Below are 26,172 nucleotides of genomic sequence, written 5' to 3'. Positions count from 1 at the left end.
CAGCTGGTTGGCTACGGATTACTTTAAACATAATGAGCAAGAGAGGCCCATTCGCCTACCTCTGAGATCCATGCCTCCTAGTTTCTAGTTCATTCCTTTCCAGGTTGTCTGCTCCCCTTCTATTTAACGTTTAAGGGCTCTTCGTCTAGTCCGCCATTGGGAGCTTCAGGCTTTCTAGAACTAGCATTTCTTCCTCAGACTATTGAGTACATCTCTTATGTTGTGACCCAGAGATTGTTTATGATCCTGGTTTGGCTTTGGCATTTCAGTAACATATAAATCTCATGTTTCTGTTCCGGGCAAGCCACTGTATGGCCCTGTTAGTGATATCCTGGAAGAGAGCAGTGTGGGTTTGGTCAGGAGTGTAGAGAAGCAGGACGGTAATTCCAATAGCAAGGGGCAAAGGATACATTGGAAAATAAGTGGGGAATCCTTATGCAGATTCCCACTGCCCCTGACTGATGAGTGTAGACTCTGATACAACTGTCAGGTTGAAAGTTGGATGGATATTGAAGATGCGATAGAAAGTTGGTCCAGAAGACGTCCTGATTTAGAGGCATCCTTAAAGGGTTCCTGTGTAATGTAATATGTAAAAATCTACTGTGGTTTCTAAATCGCATTATGTCGCTGGGCGTCGTAGTCCTCTTATGTCACTGCTCCTGCCCACTACGAGAGTACACTGGTTTCTTTAATCGAGTAGCTCCTTGACCGCCACAAAAAATCATGTTCTTTGTAGCGCATCTCATGTTTGAGGTGCTAGTGTATTAAAACTATTGTTCGAATGCTCCACAGCTCCTAAGGGTTAAGTCAAGCCTATTTCAGTCCCAAATAAGTCTTGGCACAGCCAATAGGTCTCACCTTTGGATCCCATTGACTTTGCCAGTGGTAATCCTTTGCTCTTTACCTGCTGCACTGTGGGGGACTCGACATCCCAGAGGACATCTGTTTGAAGAGGAGGAGTAGGGGCACCGCAGGACGCCCACGCCGTGTTGAGAAGCGCAGTCTGCCTCCCACGTCCTTGCCCGTCACTTGCCAGAGCAAGCCGGGATGACACTTCGGACCTCACATTCGTAGAAAGGTACTGTTTCCTTGTCTGCCCCCAATATACTGTATGCAGGTTTTCCCCAGGCTCACAGCAGAGGGTGATTAAGTTGTCCTTCCCTGCTAGGATATGTGTGGCAAATCTATCTCTGTGTACCTAACTTTTGGACCTTTTATATGGACTATCCTGGACTTCCATGGTGGTTGTTCTCCATATCTGGCCTGCTTATACTGTACATAATTTGTTACAGGTGTTTGGTAATTAAGAGGCCATAGGTAAACGCAAGGCAGGTAATGTCCCGCGGGTAGTGGCCGGTCACCTATTGATTCATTCCTGGTGAGTTAATGCGATCTTCCAAGAGATAGACATTGTTGAACAACGTCTCTCTATAGGTGGAGGGCCTGGAAGTGGTATTACTGTGTCAATTAGTGATGCTGCAGCCATACCCCCAGTAACTAACTAAGAGCCCAACCAGGGAAGTTAACGGCCTTAGAACCACTGATAGTCTGGCTGGCTCTGCTATCAACAAGGCAATGCGATCCCCCAGTACCAGCATCACTCTCTTTAATCCCCCTACCCTGAAAAGGGAAGGAAAGTGCAAAACGACGCCTGTTCTGCCAGGAGGTTCCAGAAGACCAAATGCACCCGAGACCCAGGCATCCTCATGCAAAGAGGTAGGGACTAGATTGTATTATAATTGCGTTTATATAGCGCTTACTACCCCTGACGAGGCGTTGAAGCGCTTTTTCGGCAAGTAGCACGCTACTCCGGAGCCCATAAAGGAATAGTGTTGAGTTAGCATAGTGAAATATGAAAGTAATTTGAGTGGTGGATAGGTTAGTCGGTTATTTGGTTTCAGAATGATAGTGGAGGGATAGAAGGAAAAAGGTTTGCATCTATATAGCTCATGTTACCCCTGATGGGGTGTTAAAGCGCTTTTTTAGGCGAGTTGTACGCTACTCTGGAACCCATAAATAATTAGTGGTGAATTGATAAAGTGAAATATGAAAGTAGTTTGAGTGGTGGATATTAGTCAGTTATATGGATTGAGCAGTATAGCGGAGGGATAGAAGAGGAAGAAAAAAAGTTTTGCATTTATGTAGCGCTTGTTACCCCTATTAGTTGGTGTTGAAGCACTTTCTTGGCGAGTAGCACGCTACTACGGAACCCATAAGGATTTGTGGTTAATTAGTATAGTGAAACCTGAAGATGATTTGAGTGGTGAATATTACCGTCGAAGAGCCAGGTTTTGAGGTTTCTTGCGAAGATGAGGAGCGATGTTGTCTCTCTGAGGTGGAGCAGCAGGGCGTTCCAGAGGAAGGAGAAGGAGCGGCCCCCTGCTCTGGTCTTTCTGGTGCGGGGCACCACAGTGTAGGAGAGCTGGGCAGATCGTAGGTTCCTTTGGGGTGCGTGGAATTTGAGTCGGCTGTTCAGGTATGCTGGTCCGGTGTCGTGGAGGGCCTTGTGGGCGTGGGTGAGCATCTTGAAGGTGACTAGCTTCGATGGGGAGCCAGTGGGGTGTGCGCAGGTGCTGGGAGATGTGGCAGTGTCTTGACAGGTCGAGGACCAGTCTTGCGGCATTCTGAATGTTCTGTAGCTTGCGAGTGAGGTTTTTGTTTATTCCAGCGTAGAGTGCGTTGCCGTAGTCGAGTCTGCTGGTGACCAGGGCGTGAGTGACGGTCTTTCTGTGTTCGAGGGGGATCCATTTGAAGGTCTTATGTAGGAGGCGGAGGGTGGGGAAGCAGGAGGAGTACACTGAGTTGATCTGGCGGTCTATTTTGAGCTCGGAGTCCAGGGTGATTCCCAGGTTGCGTGCGTGGTCCGTGGTTTCCGAGGGCGGGGGGCCACCAGGTGTCGTTCCATTCGTCGGGGTTCGGGCCCATGATTTGTACTTCTATTTTGTTGGTATTTAGTTGTAGGCAGCTGTTTTTCAGCCATTTGGCAACGGCTTCCATGCGTTCTCAAAAATTGTGTTTGGCGGTATTGGGTTCGTTGGATAGGGAGAGGATGAGTTGGGTGTTCTCTGCGTATGACACAATGTTGAGTCCGTAGGCTCTGACAATGGGGGGAGCGGAGCCATGTAGACGTTGAAGAGTGTAGAGCTGAGGGAGGACCCCGGGCGAACTCCGCATGTGGTAGGTGTAGGGTCGGAGAGGAAAGGAGGGAGTCTGACCCGCTGCGTTCTGCCGGAGAGGAAGTAGCAGATCCAGTTGAGGGCCTTGTCTTGGATCCCTGCGTTGTGGCGTCTGCGTATTAGGGTGCGGTGAGAGACTGTGTCGAACGCCGCTGAGAGGTCGAGGAGGATGAGGGCTGCTGTTTCTCCTTAGTCCAGTAGGGTGCAGATGTTATCTGTTGCAGCGAGGAGGGCAGTTTCCGTACTGTTTATTTATTTTTATTTTTTTCTGAAGCCGATTGAGCATTTTGTGTTCTTCGATGAATGTGGCGAGTTGGCTGTTGATGGCTTTCTCGATGACTTTCGCTGGGAACGGGAGCAGGGAGATGGGTCTGTAGTTTCTGAGGTCGGTGGGGTCTGCCAAGGGTTTCTTCAGGAGGGGGTTGACCTCTGTGTGTTTCCAGTTGTCGGGGAACATGGCGGTTGCCAGGGAGCGGTTGATGGTGTGGCACAGCATGGGTGCGATGGTGTCGGCGGCTCTGTTGTAAATGTGGTGGGGGCAGGGGTCCGTGGGGGTTCCAGAGTGGATTGACTTCATCGTCTTCAGTGTGTCTTCGGTGGTGAGGGCTGTCCAGTTGTCGATTGCTGGCTTCAGGGTGTCGGTGGTGGTTGGTGAGGGTTCAGTGTGTTGGTTGTCTTCGTCAAAGTTGTCGTAGATGCTCTTGATTTTGTGGTGGAAAAAGGTGCTGAGTTTGTCGCAGGGTCTTGTGAGGGAGGGATGTCGGTGGACTCGCTGGTGGGTTGGGCGAACTCCTTGTTGATGTTGAAGAGTTCTTTGATGTTGTGTGAGTGGAGATTCGGTCTTCATTCGCTTTTTTTCTCGTTTTTCTGATGAGTTGGTGGGTGTTGGTGGCGGCTCTGAAGTTGTTGTAGGCTTCTGTGGATTTGGTGTTCCTCCAGGCCTTTTCGAGGCTGCGGCAAGTGTCTGGACTCTCGAAGTTGGGTGGAAAACCATCTGGCTTTCTTGGTGTGGGTCTGTTTTTCATGAGGGGGGCTATGGTGTTGGCTCTATCGGAGATCCATTTGTTTTGGGCTGCGGTGTTGGGGTTGTCGTTTTCCGCGATAGTTGGGGTGGAGATGCTGAGTGATGAGGTTAGCTGGTCGTCGGTGATTCTGGTCCAGTTTCTTCGTGGGTGCAGGTGTCTGTGGATGGTGGGTGTTCTGAGGGTGAAGTGGACGCTTCGATGGTCAGTCCATCAGTTCGGTGGTGTGACTGAAGGTGATGGAGTTACCTGTTGTGAAGAGAGGGTCGAGGGGGTGTCCTGAGTGCGTGGGTTCGGTGACGATCTGGCGGAGTCCAATGTTGTGGAGGTTGTCCAGGAGGAATGTGGTGCTGGGGTCCAGTTGGTTGTCGAGGTGGAAGTTGAGGTCTCCCAGTATGGTGAAGCTGGTGGACGTGATGGCATGCGGGTAGATGATGTCCATGATGGAGTTGGCGAAAAGTCCACGGGGTCAGCAGATGAGGGTTCCTCGGAGGGTGGTGGTAGGGCTGGCCAGTATTTTGAAGTGAACGTGTTCCATCAGGTCTGTGGGCTTGTCAAGGAGTGTGCTCAGGCGGAGGTTGGATTTGTGGACGATGGCGATTCCTCCTCCCAGACGGGTGGGCCAGTCTCGTATCCTTGGGGAATGGCGATGTCCGGTCCCGAGGTGGTGTTGGTCCATGTTTCGGTGAAAAACGCTACGTCCTGGGTGGTGCTGTTGAGGACGTCCCAGATTTCAGTGGCATGTTTGTGGAGGGATCGGACGTTGAGGATGCATTGCAGGGTCTTCGGTTGGGTTGTGGTCTTGTGGGTGGGTTGCGCTGGGTCCGTGGTCTTGGCGGTGCTGCAGGTGTGCCGGCAGCGGTGACAGCTGAAGGGTCCGTGGGTGTCGGCTGGTGATGCTAGCTTGCAGTTGTTGCGTTCTGGGTTGACAGCGTGGAGTTCCGTTAGGTCGTAGCGTTGAGTAGGTCCAGGGGTTCTGGCGCTGGTTGCTGACAATCGCAGACGGGCTTGCCCTTGGTGCGCTTTCGGCGCACCACTGGTGCACAAGCTGCCCGCGGACGCGCAGCGGCCGCCATTAAGTAGGGGTCGGGAGGGCTGGACAGCTAGGAGGCGCGGAGGGGAGCTGGTCTGGGCCAGTCGTGCTGGGGGAGGGGCTTTGGGGGGCAGCAGGGATAAACGGGCAGGAAAGGCAAAAAGAGAGGAAAGAGTGGGGGAAGACATAGGAGAGTGAGAGGGGAAGATTAAATCAGTGAAAAACGAGTGAAAATGGAGGAAAGACACAGAGGGGAGTGAAAGGGGGAGATTGAAATCAGTGAAAAAACAAGTGAAAACGAATGGAAAGAGCGGAGCAAGAGAAAGGAGACAGGTCCACTGGACCACCAGGGATGAGGCGCAGATAAAACCTGTGGGTGGAGGACAGCCTCGAACACCAGCACTTGAGAGTGCAGGGGCACGGGGGAAGGCTTCACTTGATGGTGGAGCTGCGAGGGGTGGGGGGGGGGAGCAATTTCACTGACAATGAGTACGGATTAGTGTTGAATTAGTATAGTGAAATATGAAAGTAATTTGAGTGGTGGATGTTAGTCAGTTATTTGGATTTAGAAGGGTAGATAGAAGAGGGACACCCTAATGGGGTGATGAATCGCTTTTTCAGCGAGTAGCACGCTACTCCGGAACCCATAAAGGATTAGTGGTGAATTAGTATAGTGAAATATAAAATTTGAGAAGTGAAAGCTGACTGAGTGGTTGGTAGAAATACACACTATAGCGCACTGCGAAAGGAAGATGTACAAACTAAGTAATACATATGAAATGCTTGATAGGATTTTGGGTGCTTTGCTAACACTAGAAGGGGGAAACGCTTGAACATTCCACTTATGGGTCACATGCTACACTGTAATCATTTCCTGGGGGGTTGATGAGACCTAGTAGCTTTAGGACAATTTAAGGCTCAAATCTCTGGTTACTGGTTACTTCGACCCAAAGCCCCCCCCCCCACCTCCTCCCCCCACTCTTCGTCCTTTATATCAACCCATAGTACTATACAATTTTCTGCTTCTATGCGACGACAGAAGAAATCCTCGGGAAGAACTTGATGTACATTGATCTACAGCAGCCTTAACCATATGCCCCTACAGTTTCTGATGAAGTCACAATTCCTACAGTACAAAAGGACCTATTACGCTGAGCCTGAGCCTTCAAACATTCACTAGTTATTACCTACCAAATTCCTGTTCTACGGTATCACTACTTGTATCTTCAAAGTTCTATGTATTCACATACAATTGGTTTATTAGAGTCACAGCCTTTTAGATATGCAGCCACAAAAATGAGTTGATCCTGCCCAATATGCTGTTAGTCGCCTATGTCATATCTTATTAGAACAAACAGTTAAGCGATGTGTTTGTTAGAAGTGTCTCCACCTGTAAATGGTCACTGATACTTTCTGCGATTCTGGGGACTTACAGCTGGCCTCACTACTGGCGGAGATTACCACTAGATTAGAAGCCCTGTTAGCACCAATTCCTGTGAAGTTAGAGGTTTTGTCTACTGAGGTCAAACAGTTGAAGACACGCTATTTTAGTTTTATCATGAATTTGGGTCAAACTGAGGAGGGGTCTGACAGGGTATTAGCAACACCCACAACTTCAACAACTAAAAGAGATAACATAACAAGAATAAGTGCTAATATAATTAAGCCAGTGATTGCAGGCACTTTACCTGAAGCTACCCTCAGGGATAACATGGAACGTCCGGTATCTGTATCCCAAACACAGACCTAGTCACTGCCAATGAATGCAGTTACCACACATTCATCACATAGCGAAATCCAACGAGCTCCTCAACAAGAGGCTAGTACAGCAAACCTAATAGAAACCAGCTCTGCAGAGGCTAAGACCACTATTGATTTACCCCCTGAATGTGCCCCCTGTGTAGCAGTCATAGTCCACGTTCGCCCACAGCCCCCCCCCCCCCCCATTACGCCCGGGTCGAATAGAATCCTATGATTAACTAAAGAATAGGGTGATTTATGGGCTCAACCGGAACTGTCCCTACCCGGTAAGGGATGCCCGACAAATTCTGTTCATAAGAAGAGTATACCCCTTGAGGAAAAACTATGATGGGGTGTGTATTGTAATCAACTTTAGGAAACCTAGGTGTGCCATGGGTGTCCTTGTGGGGGAGATACATCATGCCCAATCTGAATATAACATTTCACTCCTGCCCTTGGGTTTGTTCTACTGGCACCTCCAGTCCTCTGTACCGAATATGACCAGACTAGGCCCCTAGCTAACCATCCCGTCCAAGTATATCCCCCATCTCAATCACTGGTAGTTTCCAACAGATGCCAGGTATTGAGTGACCTTCAGGACATCGATTGACATGAGATGAGGATGTATGTCAGCCGACCGAAACATATAATGAAGGTCCCTCCACCCCACGAAGGTTGGGAAGATGATATACATTTAGCCCCCAAGGGCTATTGTGACACCGCTATTACTCTATCTCCCCCCTCTTCTTGTGAGGGCGTACCAGATCCTACATGTATAGTTACTGCCCCACCCAATTTACTACTTCCCAGTAGTAGTGGTCAGGGGACAGCTGATGGGTATCGAATTGCAACCTGGAATGTAGGGGGTTTAGTTAAGAAACTGGGCACCCCAGGATGGAAGGAGTTCATACGTGACTTGGATATATTATGTGTCCAAGAAACATGGTGTACTGAGCCTGTTTATTTTGAGGGCTTTATGACAAATTGGTTGTAGGCTGAGCCATCGGCAGCAGGGAGACCCAAAGGGGGACTCATGGTCGTAATATCAAACTCCCAGTAAGCTTAAAGAGGGACATATCTACAGGCCCCCATTCACTAATTTTATGGTTAACATTTAGGGGAGGTCAGGATTTGGTCATTGTTAATTTGTATAACAATGTGTTTAATAATACCAGGGGGAGGGTGGTTCTAGCTTTTGAATGAGGTTTGGGGACCCTAGTTCAGTCCATTACAAATAGTTTCATACTATTATGGGCCGTACATTTTAATACTCGCACATGCCCTCCCTCTGCTGTCCAGGTATGCGGGATGACCGATGAGGCTGGGCTTGGTTACCCGCATTTTCCTCACAATGAATATGGTAACTTATTAAATTCAATGATCATTAAGTTCGATTTAAAATTATTAGAAAGTGCCGGGGATAGCTATGGGAACCACATCCCAGCCTTTATAGGGAATAATTCCACCTCTGTTATCGACCACATTTTAATTTCAGCTAATGCCAGCAACTGGTGCGCCTCACCACGGGTTGCTTGCCTGGGTATGAGTGACCACAACTGTATAATCTTGACAGTCTTCTTTTGGGGCAGGCCCACTGTTACTACCCGTAGTTGTGTTAGACATTGTCCCATTTAGACCCAATGGGACTTGTATTAGGTGTAACGGAGTGGATCCGACTCCGTTTCTGCAAGATATTTGTACTAAAGGCTACAATTTTATCATTTGCTATTTGGAAGACGTGGTTACTCCTGACCAGATACTCTATAACTATAATGGTATTATCACTATAATTGACCAACCTGTCAACCCCGACTACTTATTCGGGCCGGAGGTTGACACCACCCTAGAGAAAATAAAAAAAGGACACAGACACTGCAAAGTCCATGGGGGCCCTACAAACGCAGTCCTTTCGGAGCGGCTCCTTTCGTCGCCCCGGAAATAGAGGAGCAGGTAGAGGACGGGGTCACAGCAAACATACACCAAGGGCAACACGCAAAACACCTACGATAAAAACACCCGAGGTGGATATCGTGGCTCCAGCACAAAGGGCAGAGGACGCGGCTACGGCAACACCAGGTCCTCCCCCAAGAACAAGCAGTGACGCCCTCTCCCTTCCTCCCGACCACATAACACCTGTCGGGGGAAGGCTACAAAGGTTCCTGTCCACGTGGAACTCCATCACCACGGACAGGTGGGTCAAAGATATTGTCAAATACGGTTACTGCCTAGAATTGACCTCAACTCCACCCACAATACCTCCAAAAAACCGTCCTATGTCCTCAGAGCACTTAACGCTCTTACAGCAGGAGGTGCAAAGTATGCTAATAAAAGGCGCAATAGAGGTCGTACCCGTCCACGAGCAAGGTACGGGGGTGTACTCCCTGTACTTTTTAATACCGAAAAAGGACGGGTCACTCAGACCTATATTAGACCTGAGACCCCTGAACCAGTACATTCTTTCCGAGCATTTTCACATGCTCACTTTACAGCAAGTCCTCCCGCTGCTCAAGCAGGGAGACTTCCTGGCCACACTGGACCTCAAAGATGCGTATTTCCACATACCCATTCACCCCTCACACAAGAAATACCTCAGGTTCACTGTTCAAGGGCTGCACTACCAATTCAAAGTCCTCCCCTTCGGCGTGACAACAGCACCCAGGGTGTTCACAAAGTGCCTAGCTACTGTGGCGGCACATCTACGGAGGCAGCACATACACGTCTACCCTTACCTGGACGACTGGCTCGTTCAAGCGAAGTCAGCCCAGCAATGTGCCAGCCACATGTCCCGCACCATTCACCTCCTTCACAGTCTGGGTTTCTCACTAAATTACCCAAAATCCCATCTCCAGCCCGCACACGTACAACAGTACCTAGGTGCGACTATAGACACTCTGGCGGCCACAGCTCAGCCAAATTTAGTGAGAATCAACAGCATGCAAATGCTGATTTCCAAGTTCAAACCACAACACTCCCTTCCCGCGCGAGTGTTCATGCAGTTGATAGGCATGATGGCCTCCTGCATTTTCATAGTCCCACACGCGAGACTACATATGCGCCCGCTTCAGGAGTGCTTAGCACGTCAGTGGAATCAGGCTCAAGGACAGTTGAAAGACCTAGTGTTGGTGAGCGGTCGGGCATACAACTCTCTGCATTGGTGGAACCCACAAAACCTTTGCAAGGGCCGACCGTTCCAAGAGCCTGTCCCACAAATAATACTGACGGCGGACGCGTCTCTCCAGGGATGGGGAGCTCATGTACTCCATTACACAGTGCAGGGACTATGGACAACACAACAAAAGAAGATGCACATCAACCTTCTAGAACTGATGGCAATCTTCCTGGCTATGAAAGCATTCAAAGTACACTTGTGCAACAAAGTCGTGTTGATCCGAACGGACAACATGACTGCCATGTACTACATACAGAAGCAGGGAGGAACACACTCTCCACAGTTGTCTCATCTGGCTCAGAGCATGTGGAAGTGGCCCATTCAGAGGAACATGTTCCTCATGGCAGAACACCTCCCCGGCAAGGACAACCAGATGGCGGATCTGCTCAGCAGACACAGCCACCAGATGCACGAGTGGGAGTTACACCCATCAGTACTCCAACCGTACTTCCAGCAATGGGGTCATCCAGAGATAGACCTATTCGCCACAAGCGAAAACGCAAAATGCCAAAGCTTTGCCGCCAGGTTCCCACATCCGCAGTCGCAGGGCAATGCGATATGGATGAACTGGTCCGGCAGATTTGCGTACGCTTTTCCCCCAGCACCACTGATACTGCTGGTGGCACGCAAACTCAGACAACATTCACTGACACTCGTCCTGGTTGCTCCAACGTGGGCACGCCAGCCATGGTACACCACCTTTCTCGAACTTTCCGTGGTGCCGCATCAAAGGCTGCGGATCAAACCCGCGCATTTGACGCAGAACCATGGAGAGATTCAGCACCCAGATCCGCAACAGCTGAACCTGGCAATCTGGCTCCTGAAGTCCTAGAGTTTGGCTACCTAAACCTGCCACCTGACTGTATGGACATCATTAAGGAGGCCAGGAGACCCACTACCAGAGCTTGCTATGCAGCCAAATGGAAAAGGTTCGTCATTTATTGCAATAATAATGACATTAACCCGCTAGACGCATCCATCCAAAACATAATTTGTTACCTCTTACACCTATACCGATGCAATCTGGCGTACACCTCTATACGTGTCCATTTGACCGCAATATCAGCCTATCTGCAAACCAGGCAGCACCTCTCTCTCTTCAGAGTGCCTGCCATCAAAGCATTCTTGGAAGGACTCAAACGAGTCATTCCACCAAGCCACCCACCGGCTCCGATGTGGAACCTCAACTTGGTCCTCATACGCCTGATGGGTCCACCCTTTGAACCTCTACACTCATGCGAGATTCAATTCCTTACCTGGAAAGTAGCTTTCCTAGTAGCGATAACTTCTTTACGAAGAGTTAGTGAACTCCAGGCACTAACTGTTCAAGAGCCATTTATACAGGTTCACGCCAACAGGGTCGTACTACGTACCAACCCCAAATTCATGCCCAAGGTGATATCGCAGTTCCACATGAATCAAACTATTGAACTGCCTGTTTTCTTTCAAAACCCACAAACTGTCGCAGAAAGGGCACTCCATACACTAGATGTGAAAAGGGCCCTCATGTATTATATCGACAGGACCAAACCCTTTAGGAAAACAAAACAACTTTTCGTTGCCTTTGCCCCACACCACAAAGGTAACGCTATCTCCAAAGCAGGTATAGCCAGATGGATCGTTAAATGTATTCAAATTTGCTATCAAAAGGCTAAACGCACATTAACGATTCCCCCACGAGCCCATTCAACACGTAAGTTAGGGGCCTCCATGGCTTTCCTAGGTAACATTCCTTTGCATGATATATGTAGAGCAGCCACCTGGTCCACTACACATATATTTACCAAACACTATTGTGTGGATGTGCAATCAAAACAGCAGGCAGCTGTAGGACAGGCTGTTCTCAAAACTCTTTTTCAGACCGCTGCAGCTGGCACTGGTAGCCGCCGCTAATAAGAGGGCACTACTGTATATTCTATGCACAGATATGAATTCAGCAGCCCACATGCCTCGAACTGAATATGCTACTTACCAGTATGCATCTGTTCTTGGCATGTAGGGCTGCTGACATTCATATCGCCCTCCCTCCTCCCCGGCGCCTGTAGCAGCTGCAGCTCTCAGAATTACTGTAAAGCATGGTCATCACTTTCTGTATCTACTCCATCACTGCCACAATGGCGAAAAACAATCTGAGGATGGAGAGGATGCCCATGCGCACTGTAGTCCAGGGGAGGAGTCACCTATCCCAGGATACTTCGAAGACTCTTCCAGGACAACAACGTGCAAACATCCGGACCCAACACTAGGCGGCGATCTATGCACAGATATGAATGTCAGCAGCCCTACATGCCAAGAACAGATGCATACTGGTAAGTAGCATATTCAATTTGGAAATTCGAACCAGCACTATACTTCAGCTCACACTGGCTTTGCGTGTTGCTAACATATTGGCACTTTAGTGAGTGTGCTGTCCTTGCGTGCGATGTGGAATGATCATGGGAATAGTATATGCACAGAGCGTGTGATCTGTGCTGCCAAAGCTTAATGGATCAGCCATAAAGTCCCATACCAGTTTTAAGATTCCCTCCTATATAGCTCGGGTTTTGATTGCCAAAACGAAATTGCCGATTACTAATGGGAGATGTTATTGCATTGCGATTTTAGATCCTGAACAATAGAAATCTATGGAAGGTCGAAAAAGGTGGATTTCCACATATCCACAGGTAAAACAGGGTTAGTTGATATAGCATAGAATTGGATTTAAATCAAATAAAACAGGTTTTGGACTGGTTAGACCAGTCCAGTATGTCTTGACCATCCTAATGCAGTAGACACCCCCTTCTTAATTTAGAAATGTGAATAATAGTGTTGCATCTCCCATTAGAGTATATACAGGAGAGTTAGTGATCGTGTATAATGCTACATAATAAACTAAGTTTTGCTAACTTTATGCTCACTCCTTGGGGTTACATTATCCGCTTTGAAGAAAAGCACACTATCCATTGCTGGGTATCGTCTCTCCCAGATTTGGCATAACCATAAACATACATGGAGCGGTGCGCCATTTGTCCTTATTGGGAAAGGATGCCAGCAGACCGTGGAGAATGTGTTGCAGGTGTTTCCATTCTCAGGAATATTGACGCTGCGTTCACTCTGCTTACAAAGATCATTTTTCTGAAGGTGTATTTACATTACTGGAATTAGACACGCCTTCATGCAAGTGTGTAATTACTGATGCTCTATTTGGGTGAGTGGCATGTGTCAGTATATACCTGTGCACTGCTGTGCCCACATGTAGTGCTGAATGTTTGGGATTAATAATGAAAGGCCCATAGTGTATGAACTGCCTCCCATGTGATATCACAATATGTGTTTGTCCCTAGAGGTTTTTATGGCTATTTATTGCATTATGCTTTTTTAAATTTCTGTACTACTTTGTACGCAGATGAATCACCAGTTGCCCCTCGGCCACTTTGTATGCATACTTCTACCTTCCCCCCAAACCTCTCGCAACAGAATAGGTTAACTGGGCTAGAAGGTGGCATGGGCTTACTAGGATCATTTGATGCTGACAAATGCCCCTAATCCCAGGGTATTCGAAGCAGGCAAAAACATATTAACACCCATGACAGACTATAGTTTCCTAATAGCCCAGATTCTGATTTTTAGAATTCTTTAGTCAAGAAGTTTTGATTTGACTGTAATTATAGATCTTTAACCTACTTTTATAGACGCTATCAGCAGCCCTTTTCAGCTATTGTCTGTTTGCTGTCATTCGCATTTTCTCCCACCCACTACTACATACAGCTAGGACAGCTGAACAGTCACCTTCAGCCATTGACAATTTAATTGTGAGAAGTGGCATCCTGCTCTTTCACAAGTAGCATTTCACACACAAAGTAACTAGTCAGTACCAGGATCTACGATGGCAATGTGGGCTTTGTATGACAAAACAGTTGTTTTGGTTTTAGCCAGTGTGTTTGTATTGTTTACAGTTTTTCAAAACCCAAAACGAGCATAAGGAAATAAAGTATGAGGGCAAACACCAGACCTGTTGCTTTTGCCAATGCTTGTTTAATCTTGTGTTAGGGAGGCAATCAATAGAGTTTAGCAGTTTAAACACAGTCCTATTTAGTGACCCTGAAGGGGTAAAACGGTTATGTAGGGTAGGAGCCATACCACTCATCATTTCCACTACGACCAAAAAAGAAAAAGAGCAGCTCGTGGGTTAGCCTGCATTAAACTTCCATGGACAGCCTGCATTAAACTTCCATTGCTGGAGAGGAGCGAGCCCCTATGGTGAAGCATGGCACTTATTGTGGTTGTGGGATTTGCGTTATTTTTTACAAACAACCATGGGTGGTGGTTTTTAGCTGGTTTTGAAAGCAGCGGGCACGCCATGCTTTAGCATCTCAGTCTGGCAAGGTTCATTGCATCTCCCACCAGGGCTAGGTCTTGCTCCCTTCTTTGCTTTAGTATCTCTTTTAGTGTTTCCTTTGAACGCCGATGCGGGCTCATGCTCCACTTCATTCCGTTTCTCTAAACCAATATTACATTTTGTCATGTAAGCATTTATTTAGCATGCGTCTTTTTCAGTCGGGCATTATAAAATGAGTAGACGACTGGTCTTACGTCATTCCCAACAAACAACCACAGAATACGAATGTGTAAGTGCGATGGCATGCACATTCTAAGCGCCGCTCAATTGTAGGAAGTGACTTAATACCATATGCACAGGGTTTGTTCTCAGAAATAGATGCGTTATTATTAACAAGCATTTGCAATGCATTAAGTCTCACATTTACGAGAGTTTGAGCTATTGGCATTGTAAATGACTGCCTTTTATTTATGTTTTGGTTTTTAAAACATAAATAAAATGGTTTTTTTTTCCCGACGTTATCTGTACCTTGTGCTGTGCCATTTATATCCATTTCGTTTGGTCGCACACTATTCTGGCCCCATTTCCATACCTTTATTTGCCTGACTGTTCTGTCCTTCCTTAAGTTTTAGAAGTGCTCCTTGTCCGAACTGTGCTTTCTGAATATAGTCTAGCATAATCCTTTTCTAGCCATCTGTCCCATTTTTTTTCAGCTACTATTCCTGGGGTTTAATGGCATAGCTTCGGTGCCTTGACTAAAGGGTCTCTAAGCATTATTATTATTAATTGATAAAGCGCACAGCTACCCAACAAGGTCTCCCTGCTCTGGACAGGGTGCCGGCTGAGCCGCGAGGTTGCTAGGCAGCGGCACCAAGATGGAGATTCAAGCTTGGTAGCTAAAAAGGAAACTCTTTAGATTCTAATGGAAGGCTAGCAGAGAGTGACAGTTCCTGAGCTCAACTGGGAGAGAGTTCCAGAGTTTGGGGCCGATATAAGAAAACAAACTGCCTCTCATGCGAGCAAGGTGGAACCTGGGCACTGAGAACAGTGAGAGGCTGGATGATCTCAACTGTGGAGTGGGCACATAGGATTTTACCAGGCTTTAAACGTAAGAGGGAAAAAAGCCGAGTTTGGCCTGAAACATGTAGCATAAAGCCTTGAATTCGATGCGCTTGATCACCTTGAGCCAATGTAGTTTATGAAGCAGTGGTGGGGCAGAAGCATATTCAGGCAGCCGGAAAAGGATCTGTATCTTCCTCTTCATTCTAACATTTGTGGTTTTGTCATGCATTTCTGTATTTGTGTGCAGCAGCTGTCTTCTTTGAGGTGAATCCTGTCTTGCAACAAACTGTTTTGTACAACATAGATGTCATTTTTAGGTCTCGCCTGACCCAGCGCAAGCGCTGGTCTGGCGAGACTTATTGAGAAGGCTCCAAAAAGTGCTACCCGGCCAGCCTAGAGCTACAGTGCATGTGCGCGGGCGTGTGCGCCGCGCTTGACCGCGATTACTTTCACTTTCGCGGATGCTTTGTGATCACTTTCGCGGCCGCATAGCCAATAGGTCTCACTTTTAGGACATTATAAGTATTTAGTTATGCAACTGTTGCATGGCTAAACACTTATAAGGTCCCAGAGGCGTGACCTATTGGCTATGCCAACGCTTGTTGGCAATGCCTCCGCTTTTAGTCTCTTTCCAAGAGAGCACGCATTTTTTGGGCCCTTTATCTCTTGATGTCTAAAGCTGTAGGGCATTTTTTGATTTTAGCTTAACTTTGTTCTACCAGGCATGATTTTAGATAATCTTCTGCACAGATTTTAGAAGCATAAATGCTTGGTGTATTTCCTAACTTCCATCTACAGACTTTTATTTTACCCACAGCGGTCCTATTTTAGAGAGTAAGACTTACTTAAAAGATCAACCAATAAACATGTTGACAATGTATGGCTGGTTGTATTTTCTTCTTGTGAAAATTATGTTCTAAAACATATAGGATCTGATGAAGTGTACCCTGAGCCCCAGTCGTTTTTGTAAGACGCTGGTTAGTCTTGTGTAACTTTTCTTTCTGCAATTTTCTCTCGATGGATGGTCTCTAGATATTTAGTTTAACAAGAAGCTGGGTGTTTCTCAGAGTTCTCAATGACACCCATAGAGACTGCATCTCCAAGAGACATTGGGCCTTTCCCAACGGTTACATATTTCAGGTTAATTCCAAATGTACATATTGTTTGAGGATGCATTAATTTCGATCCACGGGGTTGTTTCTTGTTCTCCCAGTTATGTTTACCCATTTATGATGCATGAGCATAAACGGCGGGTCTTGCAGCACAGCAGGCTGTATTGTTTTTCTATCCCTTTACTTTACCTCTTGGGTCAGGTGCAGAATCATTCTCTCACCACCAAGTCTGGTCCATAGACGGTCTTGTGTGCGTTGTTGCGTGGTGCATGGATTGGCAGGCTCTTATCAATGTTAGAATGGTATAATGGTATAAAGGTGCAGCCCTGATACTAAACAGATGCTTCTCATTTTTTTTGTATGACAAACTAACTTAAAGGTAAGCTTTGGTGCAAATGAAATAACAGTAAAGCATTGCTCGTTCCAAAATCCATCACAGCAACAAATGGAGGATGAAATAGAGGTGGCACATTGAAGTGACACAGCTCTGTCATTGGGCAAACACATCTGTTTTTAGTTCTGAGAGATGGGGCCTTATTAACAATCCGAACACAAGATTATTCTGAGAAGCTACTCACTGGTGCTGTGATAGCCTTGGCTTATGTGGTTTGTTTCTACTTAATAGGAGTCCAAGCAAGGCACATAGGTCTTGACACATGCTCCCAACTTTCACCCCACCTGCAAGCTTCTAAAGGGGATGTCTGTAGATTGAATCTATTTTGGTTTTATTTTACTTACTGTTTTTACAATTTTTTGGAGTTTGGTTACTTTTACTCTGACTGTTCTTAGACTTTTTCTGTTTTACCATTTAAAATAAAAGATCTGTTTTGATCATATGCACTGTCTGTATTTTTATTACTGGCTTTGTGTTCCCACATAAAGACCCAAGCTGGCCCCTTCTGGGAAATTCATTGTTCATTGCTCAAGAAGGGTACACTTTGGCTTGCTCTTCGCTTCTTGTCATTGACTGATGTTTAATTCCGGAATGGTGGAGTTTAATGGTGTTTGCGAGGGAGTGGGTGACATGTTTGGAAGCGGACATAATCGGCAAAGCAATATGCCTGCAACACATTTGCTTCACAATAAAATGATGCAGATTCAATTTATCATTAAAAGTACCACGTCGAATATTAAAGATTCTAAAATGTGACACTGTTGTAAATTCCACAGAAATACAGGACACATAATATATCTTCTAAAGCCTTCCTGCTTAACATTGATAATCGTGATGGTCCCAGTGTTTCAACCCACTGACTATTCTGCTTTCTCTGGGGGACATGACATTAGGCGGTACAGCAAGAATCAAAAATACATATTTCGAAATGCTGGGCTATGTGTGAGAAGATGGGAATAATGTATTAATGTTTTTTGAGTTAACTGTATATCTTGGCGATGTTCCATAAAAGCTGCAGCTGCAGGTGCCGTGGTAACCGCATTAGTTGAATTTTGCCCTTTTCTTTGAGCCATGTGACAAACTCAGGAGACGCACAGGACCCTTCCAATGCATGCACTGCCGTTAAACCTGCGAGGGGTTGCTGAGGATGACATATTTGTAAAATGTATGTAAAATAAATGCTATTCGTTTGTTATGCACAAAAGCATGCTGTGAATTTATGGTGAATAAAAGCATTTTAAATTGTGACTTGACTGTATATTATTGATGTGATCAACAATTCTTGAAAATGTATAATGGATTTCTAATGACAATTTAACAAGTGTTTTCAAGGCAGGGCTGTGATGGCTTATACACAAATGGTGCACCATCACTGATGGTGCACTAGATTACTGTGTATACTGCTAGTTGATTTACGGCATTTTTGGAGCAGGATCCATTTAATCCTGATTACAGATTTGAGCCCACAATTTCAAGGACATATTGGAAATATGTACTGAAATTACACACAAATTTATACATATACCATCAGCCTTGCCTTGTAAAAGGGATCACTGCAAGCTCTGTATTTTCTTTTTTTGGGGGTTTTGGTAAAGCAAAATATGAGACCAACCAAGGTTAATTGTACATATGTAGAAACTTCAAACTGTTAGTTCATGGTCAAATTCAACACTGCTCTAAAGTGAACAGGGGAGAATATAAATGGAAATGCAAATCCAGCTTTTGTCCCAAAGACACGGCAGAGAGTAGATTTGATTTAAATCCTGAAGGAAATAATTGTGACGATTTTCTTTGCCCTCAGTGGACCACGGATCAGCAGCTGGAAACGATTATTCGCTCTGTGGGAGTTCGTGACCTCATAGAGCTGAAGTTTGCAGAGAACAGATCAAATGGCCAGTCTAAAGGGTGAGACATACTCTGGTGCTGTGATGGGGCTGGTGTACTGTGATGCTCCAGCGGGACTGACTTATTGTAGTGCTCCAGCGTAACTGACGTACTGTAGTGCTTTGGTGGGACTGCTTATCTGATCAGGACTACTATTTTAATGTGGGAACACCAAGGCAGCAATCTTTTGGGGCATTTGGGGAAATTGGTGCAAGAGCAAGATGGATTCAGATAGTCTTCTGAAAGCCTCTTTGCCGTTTCATCAAACGGTAGCACCCGCATTAAGTGTTCTAAACTGAGTTCCTGTGCAGTGCAATTCCCTGCTACTATACCTTAGTTAGTGATATATATTCTTTGTTCTCAGTAATGTTGGGATCTGCCTTCTGATCCCTTGTGATGCTTGTACACGTTTGTCTGAAATGATTCTAGATAATCAGTTTTTTTGTTTTGTTTTGGAAGTACCTCATCCCTTTTGTTCAAGATAGACTATTTGTAACATTTTACCATTAGTCTTAAGCAAGATTATTCTTACCTTATAAAAGCACCACTTCTCGCCAGAAAACATTGCTCAATGTTCCTCATCTGGCATCCAGCCGAAGTTATGGTTGTTTTAGAGGTCTGGAATTAAAAACGGGTCAAATTCTTTGTTATTGGCTAAGTCTAATCCCGCTTATCCACCATAAATGATGTATTTGTCATAGCAGCAAACTGCGGGAAGTCCTCTTTGGCATTTTTTGAGTAACCTGTCCACTCCAAGCTGCCTAAAGGGGTGAACATAGTTGTATTTGCTCAATACAAAAATATATGTGTATATACATATATAATGAGCGGACATGAAATGCCATAAAATAGAAAAACTTAAAATGTCATGTTTGTGAGATGCCAGTGAAATAGCCAGTTTCTTCCTGATGGTACTCTGTATTTATTCGAGGATTGTCTTGAAATTCTTGCTGTGTTTTGATTAATATGACTTACAGTAAAAAAAAAAAACAATTTGAGCACATTTTTAACTTTATTATTTTATTTGATAATGCATGCACAATGTCCAGCTTCCTAACATTTATATAGGTTGATCTACAGTGAGGTTGGTAATGAAGCCAGTTTCCAATGTGCAGCAATGTCTTCTAAACGTTTAATTAGACCCTCAATAAAATGTATGTTTATTCCTCATTCTGTAGTTCTGTTGGTTTTTCCACAAGTGTGGCTTTTAACAGTCTTGGCAGTCTTGCAAATTGCAACACGCGTTTCCTGTTTTCTCATGAAAGTGAAATCCTACAATAGCTGAATTTAAACATCCACCACCATTTGACCATTTGTGAGTGGACTAAGAACCAGAATATGAAAGTTATCCACTGCTCGATTTTTCAGATCTTTTGTGGTCCGTATTTACAATTGGAAAGATTTGTTCAGACATGGACCCAAGGAGCAGTCCCGGGTCAGCTACAACATGGGTTTCTTCGTTTGCTCCGGACGCAAGCTGATTTGGTGTTCCTTTAAAGGAAGTCAATATGAAGATAAACTTTACGGATGCACACAAAGTAGAAGAACCACACAAACCACCTTATGGACGTATGCAAAGTAAAAGAACCGCAAAACAACCTTTTGCTGTACCAATATGCCTGTTCCAGGATCGGTTCTGTCCATGCACTGAAGTGAACATGGGGTGGATAACCTGTTGATGGAAACAATCTTATAATTTTGGTAACAGACGCAGTTGAACTGTTGGGGACAAGTCTCTGTGGAACTGGACAGCATGATCTGGCAGTCAGGAGGGTGCCAACACATGCATGATACCCGACATTAATTGTAGAAATGCTTGTGGAGGTTATGCAACCAACTTTCCTGGTACTAGCGTCAATTTGTTTGTTAAACAGCTGCATGCTTCCTCCCCGTAATCTGTAAATATAGAAAATTTGGCTCACAAATGAAACAGTTGCTCATTTGTTTTTATCCCTGGACTGCGGGATTTCAGGGCATGCTAACATACCAGCCCAGTACCTGCACTTACACCTATGATACTTCCATTCACTATATTGCTTACTGGACTGCTTACTTGATGTGAAATCTAAACTTTTGACTTCTCTGACACTGGATCCTCCGCTACATACATAAACGTTACCTGTTCTCAGAAGAAACAAAGCTCATAAATATGCGGATACTTGGTCTTATTAATTGTAACGTTCACCTGATCTAGAACTGTTGCTGATGGTTATCCCTGCCTCTTCCTTGCTCTTTTGCTGGTTAGACTGCTGATCTAACGAACATATTCGTGCCTGCCCTCAGACTCTTTTGCCCAGTTATTTGGATCCATTGCAGATTGTTTCCTTATTCAAAACCACGATCCAGAATTGAAGTGTTACTTTCATCAAACCTCCCAGGCATTTATGTTAATTAATTTGCTGAACAGCTATTGCTTGGTTTGCAATCTTCTTTTCAGAAACTTGGAGTCCAAATAGAAAACTACCACAGCTCAATACCTAGGGGTACCCAGGCTTTCCCCTTACAGGCTAGGCAAACTTGTATATTCACTTTGTTAGTGCATTTGAAGAAGGTGGGGAGGGATAAAGTAAAAATAGAAAAGGGTGGTTGTGGTGACCTGCCTTGTGCTCTCGGTCTACCAAGTCTGCAACATAGCACCAAAAAGCCACCGACTGGTGTGAGAGTTGTGCTAGATTTTTAGATAGCTTAGACCTTGAGAATACAGTGTCTCCGAGCCAGTGTTCTTTACATGCATGCTTATTTGGACTAATGTCATGGTATAATTTAAAAAGCGACACATTGTTTAAAGGGTTCATCTCTACATACATTTTTTGTTTTGGTCCTGTCAAATGAATGATGCCGGAGTTATTTAATCTGCTCAAGAAAGAACAACAACTCTGTCCCTGTTTTCAGGCTTTCTAACATTGCCTACACCAGCACTATACTGCCTTTCAAACGTACCAAATGTCAGGCTTACATTCTCCTTGCTGCAAAAAAGCTTAGTTTTGCAAGTGTTTTTTTTCTACTTGTTTTTTTTTTAATTATTATTATTTACTGCACTGTTTGATTGAAATAAATGCAGAGAAGTGCACTGCAAAGGGGTCTTCTGCCTGTATTCTTCAGAAAAAAGATTTGTCTTCAAAATGCCTCAAAATGTAGATAATGATCCTTTATTGATTTCATTATTTTGGTATGGGAAGTACCGCTCCATTATCTGCGTATGTATTTTAAAGAACACACCTCAGTGAAGATTTTCCCTTTTGTTGTGATTGGTTCGAGGCGAGGTCCAGGAGCTGTAAGCTATGTCTATCTTAAATCTTTTGGCAGATCTTAAGATCCTAATGTATAGTGTTTTATTTTTTATTGATTGTTTCTTACAAAATACTGTAAGCTGGTCTGATGACTATTGCTCCTGAGCGAAGCTTTTGACCACATTGCTCAGCCTGAGCAGGGTTCAGCAAAATGCAGGTACCCTGTGCACTGGCAAGGAGCTGGTTATTGATACTTGCCTCTTCACTTGAGACTTTTTCTATATTAAATACACTCTTTCATATGACAAAAGCCCTTAGTCCATTCCGAATAGGGCAGTGCTCAACATCTTGATCTTTTTCGTCTGGGTATTCATCCACCACTTAATGCGGTGGGTGCTTCACTTCAAGAACATAAAATACCTTACTTGAAAAACCTTGTCATTCAAGCTGGAAGAAGTGATTGTTGCTTTAATAGACAGAGGTACTGTCTTCTCTTGTCGGATTTGTGGTGCTTTTGACTCCTCATCCAAGTCCAGCAGGTTATGTACATCCCAGCTATACGGCTGCATACACTTATTGTGTTCACATAACCAGTGCCATCCTTTTTATTTAAACACAAATGTCATATGGGACTTCTGCTTAGAAAAGAATGGGCTTTTCAATACATGTAAAAGTATACTGAATGTCTAGAAAATAGGTTTTCCCAAGTATATGTATTTAACTCCATATTCCTAAAGACTAAGCACGTGTAACAATAGGCTTGTGTCCTAGAATTGTATCTTATTGTGGGATTATTTTTAGTAGAAGGGATTCACTTAGGTTACTTCGGGAGTGGAGGGTCATTGTTTTGGGAGAATGATTACTAAGTTGCTTGTGCTGGTAGTAATGTTTTAAAATGACCAGTGCTGCTTCCCACTTTTGAAAACCTTTCCTCTTTTATTTTGCTGGCAGGTACGCTGAGATCATAGTAGCCTCTGAATCCTCAGCTTCCCAGCTTATAGCCCATCTGGGCAGCCGGAACATACATGGAGATCCACTGGACGTTCGTATGGCTAACAAGCAGAACTTGTCGTTCTTTGAGAGTATGTCAAGGAAACGTGAGTATAGAGTCCCAGAGTGCTGTTTTTCAATCATTTGTATAGCTTTGGATGGAGTGGAGCAAGAGTCTGTGTTTGGCATTAAGTGTGAAGTTGCCGCCAAAAATTGTAACTAATAGCTTTTGTCTGTTTTGTCTCCAGGGATCCCTCCAAGAGCTAAAGATTCCATGGATGGCATTACCCCACCCATCGGCCAGACAGCAGCCACCCCTAAAGTGGAGAATCCGCCCAATGTTATGCCGTACTTCAACCGCCCCCCTTTCATGGATGCTTCTCGTGTGCCTGTACCCCATTCTGTTATGAACCTCCCTATGCCAATGCCTCCACGTGCGCCACCTCCTATGAATGCTGGTTACAGGGGTCCAATGCCACCACCTGGTCTTCAGTATCAACAAATGATGACTCCTCCTCCCAGGCTTCCTCCGCACATGACTGGGCCACCCCCTGGAGCAGTTCCCCCTGCTTTGCATCTTAACCCTGCTTTTTTCCCTCCACCGAACGCAGCATTGGCACCACCTCCCAATCCATATGACAATGCCCCCCCAAACCTGTTTAATAATCGTCCCCCTAACCCATTTAATAACAGGCCCCCTAACCCTTATAACAATAGGCCCCCTAACCCCTATGACAAGGCACCTCCTAACCCCTTCAACAAAGGTCCTCCCAGTCCATACACCAAGGGCCCTCCCAGTCCATATGAAAAGACGACAAACAACCCCTATATGCAGGGAAGGTGAGACATGTTTCAGCATTAAACAAAATTCTACCACTTGGATATGTTGATCACTACTAGGTGGGGACTGGCACTCACTCCCAGGTAGTTTAGTGGATTCCAATAGGTCAGGATTAATGGCCAATGTACAACAAAATAGTGATATCCTATAATGTCTAAGGGATCATGTGTAGTCACCCAATACAACAAAATATTGTTCCAGCGGGAAAAATTTAAAATTATCAACAAAAGAAATCCATATGCCTTGTTTGTTGTAACGCTAAGAGAATTAATCCAGCATGGGTAAGCCAAAATAAAATTATTAGAAATAAGTAAGGATTCACTGACCTTCAAAGCCATATATCCCAGTGAACCGTGCAAACAAAACATTACACTACCGAACATGTATTAAACCAAGATTATGCTATATTGAGCATAAAAACAGGAAACAAAAGGAAAACCATATAAAATTAAACAATCCAAGAGAGACAGTGTTTCAGCCCACACGTAATTGATTTGTGGAATCCTTATCAGAACAAGTGATTTCCTGTTATCGGATGCTTCTCGTAGCTGAAAAACAAAAAAACCTATGTACAACTATTTAGAAAACCTCAATTGTAATGTTTCGGTAATACCAGCATCTCCGTGAGCTGCATCAACTAATATAATTTATTCATATGTTTTTCAGGAAGAATTAATCTCCTAACTAAATTTGTCCCATATAACAAAGAGGCACAATTTTAGATATCCTCTGATCTCCCAAACTTAGACAAAAGCTTCAAATCCTTCAGTGCCAGCACACACTTCACCACATCAAGAAGCGGTCTCAAAAGTCTTCAGGCAACCAATAACTAATTGAATGCAGCTAAGGTACACCTAAAAACATAGAAATAAATATCAGGAGTACTCTACCTAGTCAGCCGTTAGCCCATTCCATCATATGTTAAATGCTCACCAACTTATGGATTGAATTTTAGGCAGTTGTAATAAATCACAACGTTGATACCAACGACCCTTAATTCAGCATAGCAAGGCAACAACCATGTGTGTTTTTCTGGTCTGTTTCCAAGAGTAATTGTACACAAAGTGACTATGCACAAAATAAGTGGTAGCTACTACACTCCGTTGCGGAGAGCTCTAAGGTGTCTGTAAATTATTTTTCTCATATATATATATATATATATATATATATCTTACACTGTAACATGCATTTTCTAGTGTAAATGAAAGATAAACAGCTACCAAAAAAATATTTGATACCCATCAGAAATGATCTTGTGGTGAAGTCCAACAATGCATGCATTTCAACAACACTATAAGCCTCATACCCTCCTATAAAAAATAACACCTTTGGCACAAAGATTTCAACTACCTTTTAACAATGTAGTGAAAAATAAATTACAGTAGTGCGAGACAGACTACGCAAAGAGGACATTGCATACCAATAGAGTACCGAGCAGAGAGGCTAAACCATCTGCTGGCATGATAGAGAGGTTGCTAAAGCACAACAGGCTATTTAAAATGTGCAGTGCCATCAATACTTAAAGCATAGCAGCCCCATACTGCACTCCATTAATTCTGTTATGATGGCTGGAATGAATGTCAAGCCTGGTTTATTGATGTGAAACACAAACTTCTATTAGCGGATTCAAAAATCCTATTCAGAACATAAGTTAGTTAATCATTGTGTGGAAGCAAATTATGCCTAATCTGTATACAGCATAATATCTACAAGGCTACAAATTGTTCAAGGTAGCCTAAAACAATAGTCACATCCACAACAAATCCCAAATAGGCTTACATAGGGAATACAGTTATAGATAATGAAAACAGAAATAATAAACTTATAAATACAGAGAAATACCACACTAGTCATAACCCATATCATCTGATGCTTTATGACCTCTCAAAATGTTCAACTAAATGAACATGCAAAATTAAGATTAAGAATGTTCGGATTCACCAATGTGGTTTATTGCAATCCTCTTTACTGAAATCAATTTGAGTGTATTTAACAAATAATTGTATTGGATTGACAGTTGACCCGATTTATTTTTACATGTGGTTAGGAGTAATTTAGCTGCATTCAGTTTGTTACAGACTGCCTGATGATTCTAGACCTTTGGCAGCACTTGTTGATTGGCAAATACTTATTGCTCCTGTGGATGAATTTGAAGATTGTGTCTAGATTTGGAAGATTAGAGGATATTCTAGAGTGTGTGG

General features: G+C 44.5%; 1 protein-coding gene across 2 annotated transcripts in view; it reads left to right on the top strand.

Annotated features, from left to right (window-relative positions):
* Positions 1-26,172, top strand: part of CPSF7 (cleavage and polyadenylation specific factor 7) — a 232,236-nt gene that overhangs the window by 73,020 nt on the left and 133,044 nt on the right. For both annotated transcript variants that reach the window (XM_085648524.1, XM_085648526.1), the window contains exons 4-6: positions 18,828-18,931; positions 23,092-23,237; positions 23,379-23,970. In XM_085648524.1, coding sequence (XP_085504650.1) covers positions 18,828-18,931; positions 23,092-23,237; positions 23,379-23,970 — 842 coding nt within the window. The remainder of the gene's footprint in view (positions 1-18,827; positions 18,932-23,091; positions 23,238-23,378; positions 23,971-26,172) is intronic.

This window comes from Triturus cristatus, chromosome 3_2 (genome assembly GCF_964204655.1).
Source record: "Triturus cristatus chromosome 3_2, aTriCri1.1, whole genome shotgun sequence".
NCBI lineage: Eukaryota > Metazoa > Chordata > Amphibia > Caudata > Salamandridae > Triturus > Triturus cristatus.
This window is presented reverse-complemented; position numbering and strand designations above follow the sequence as displayed.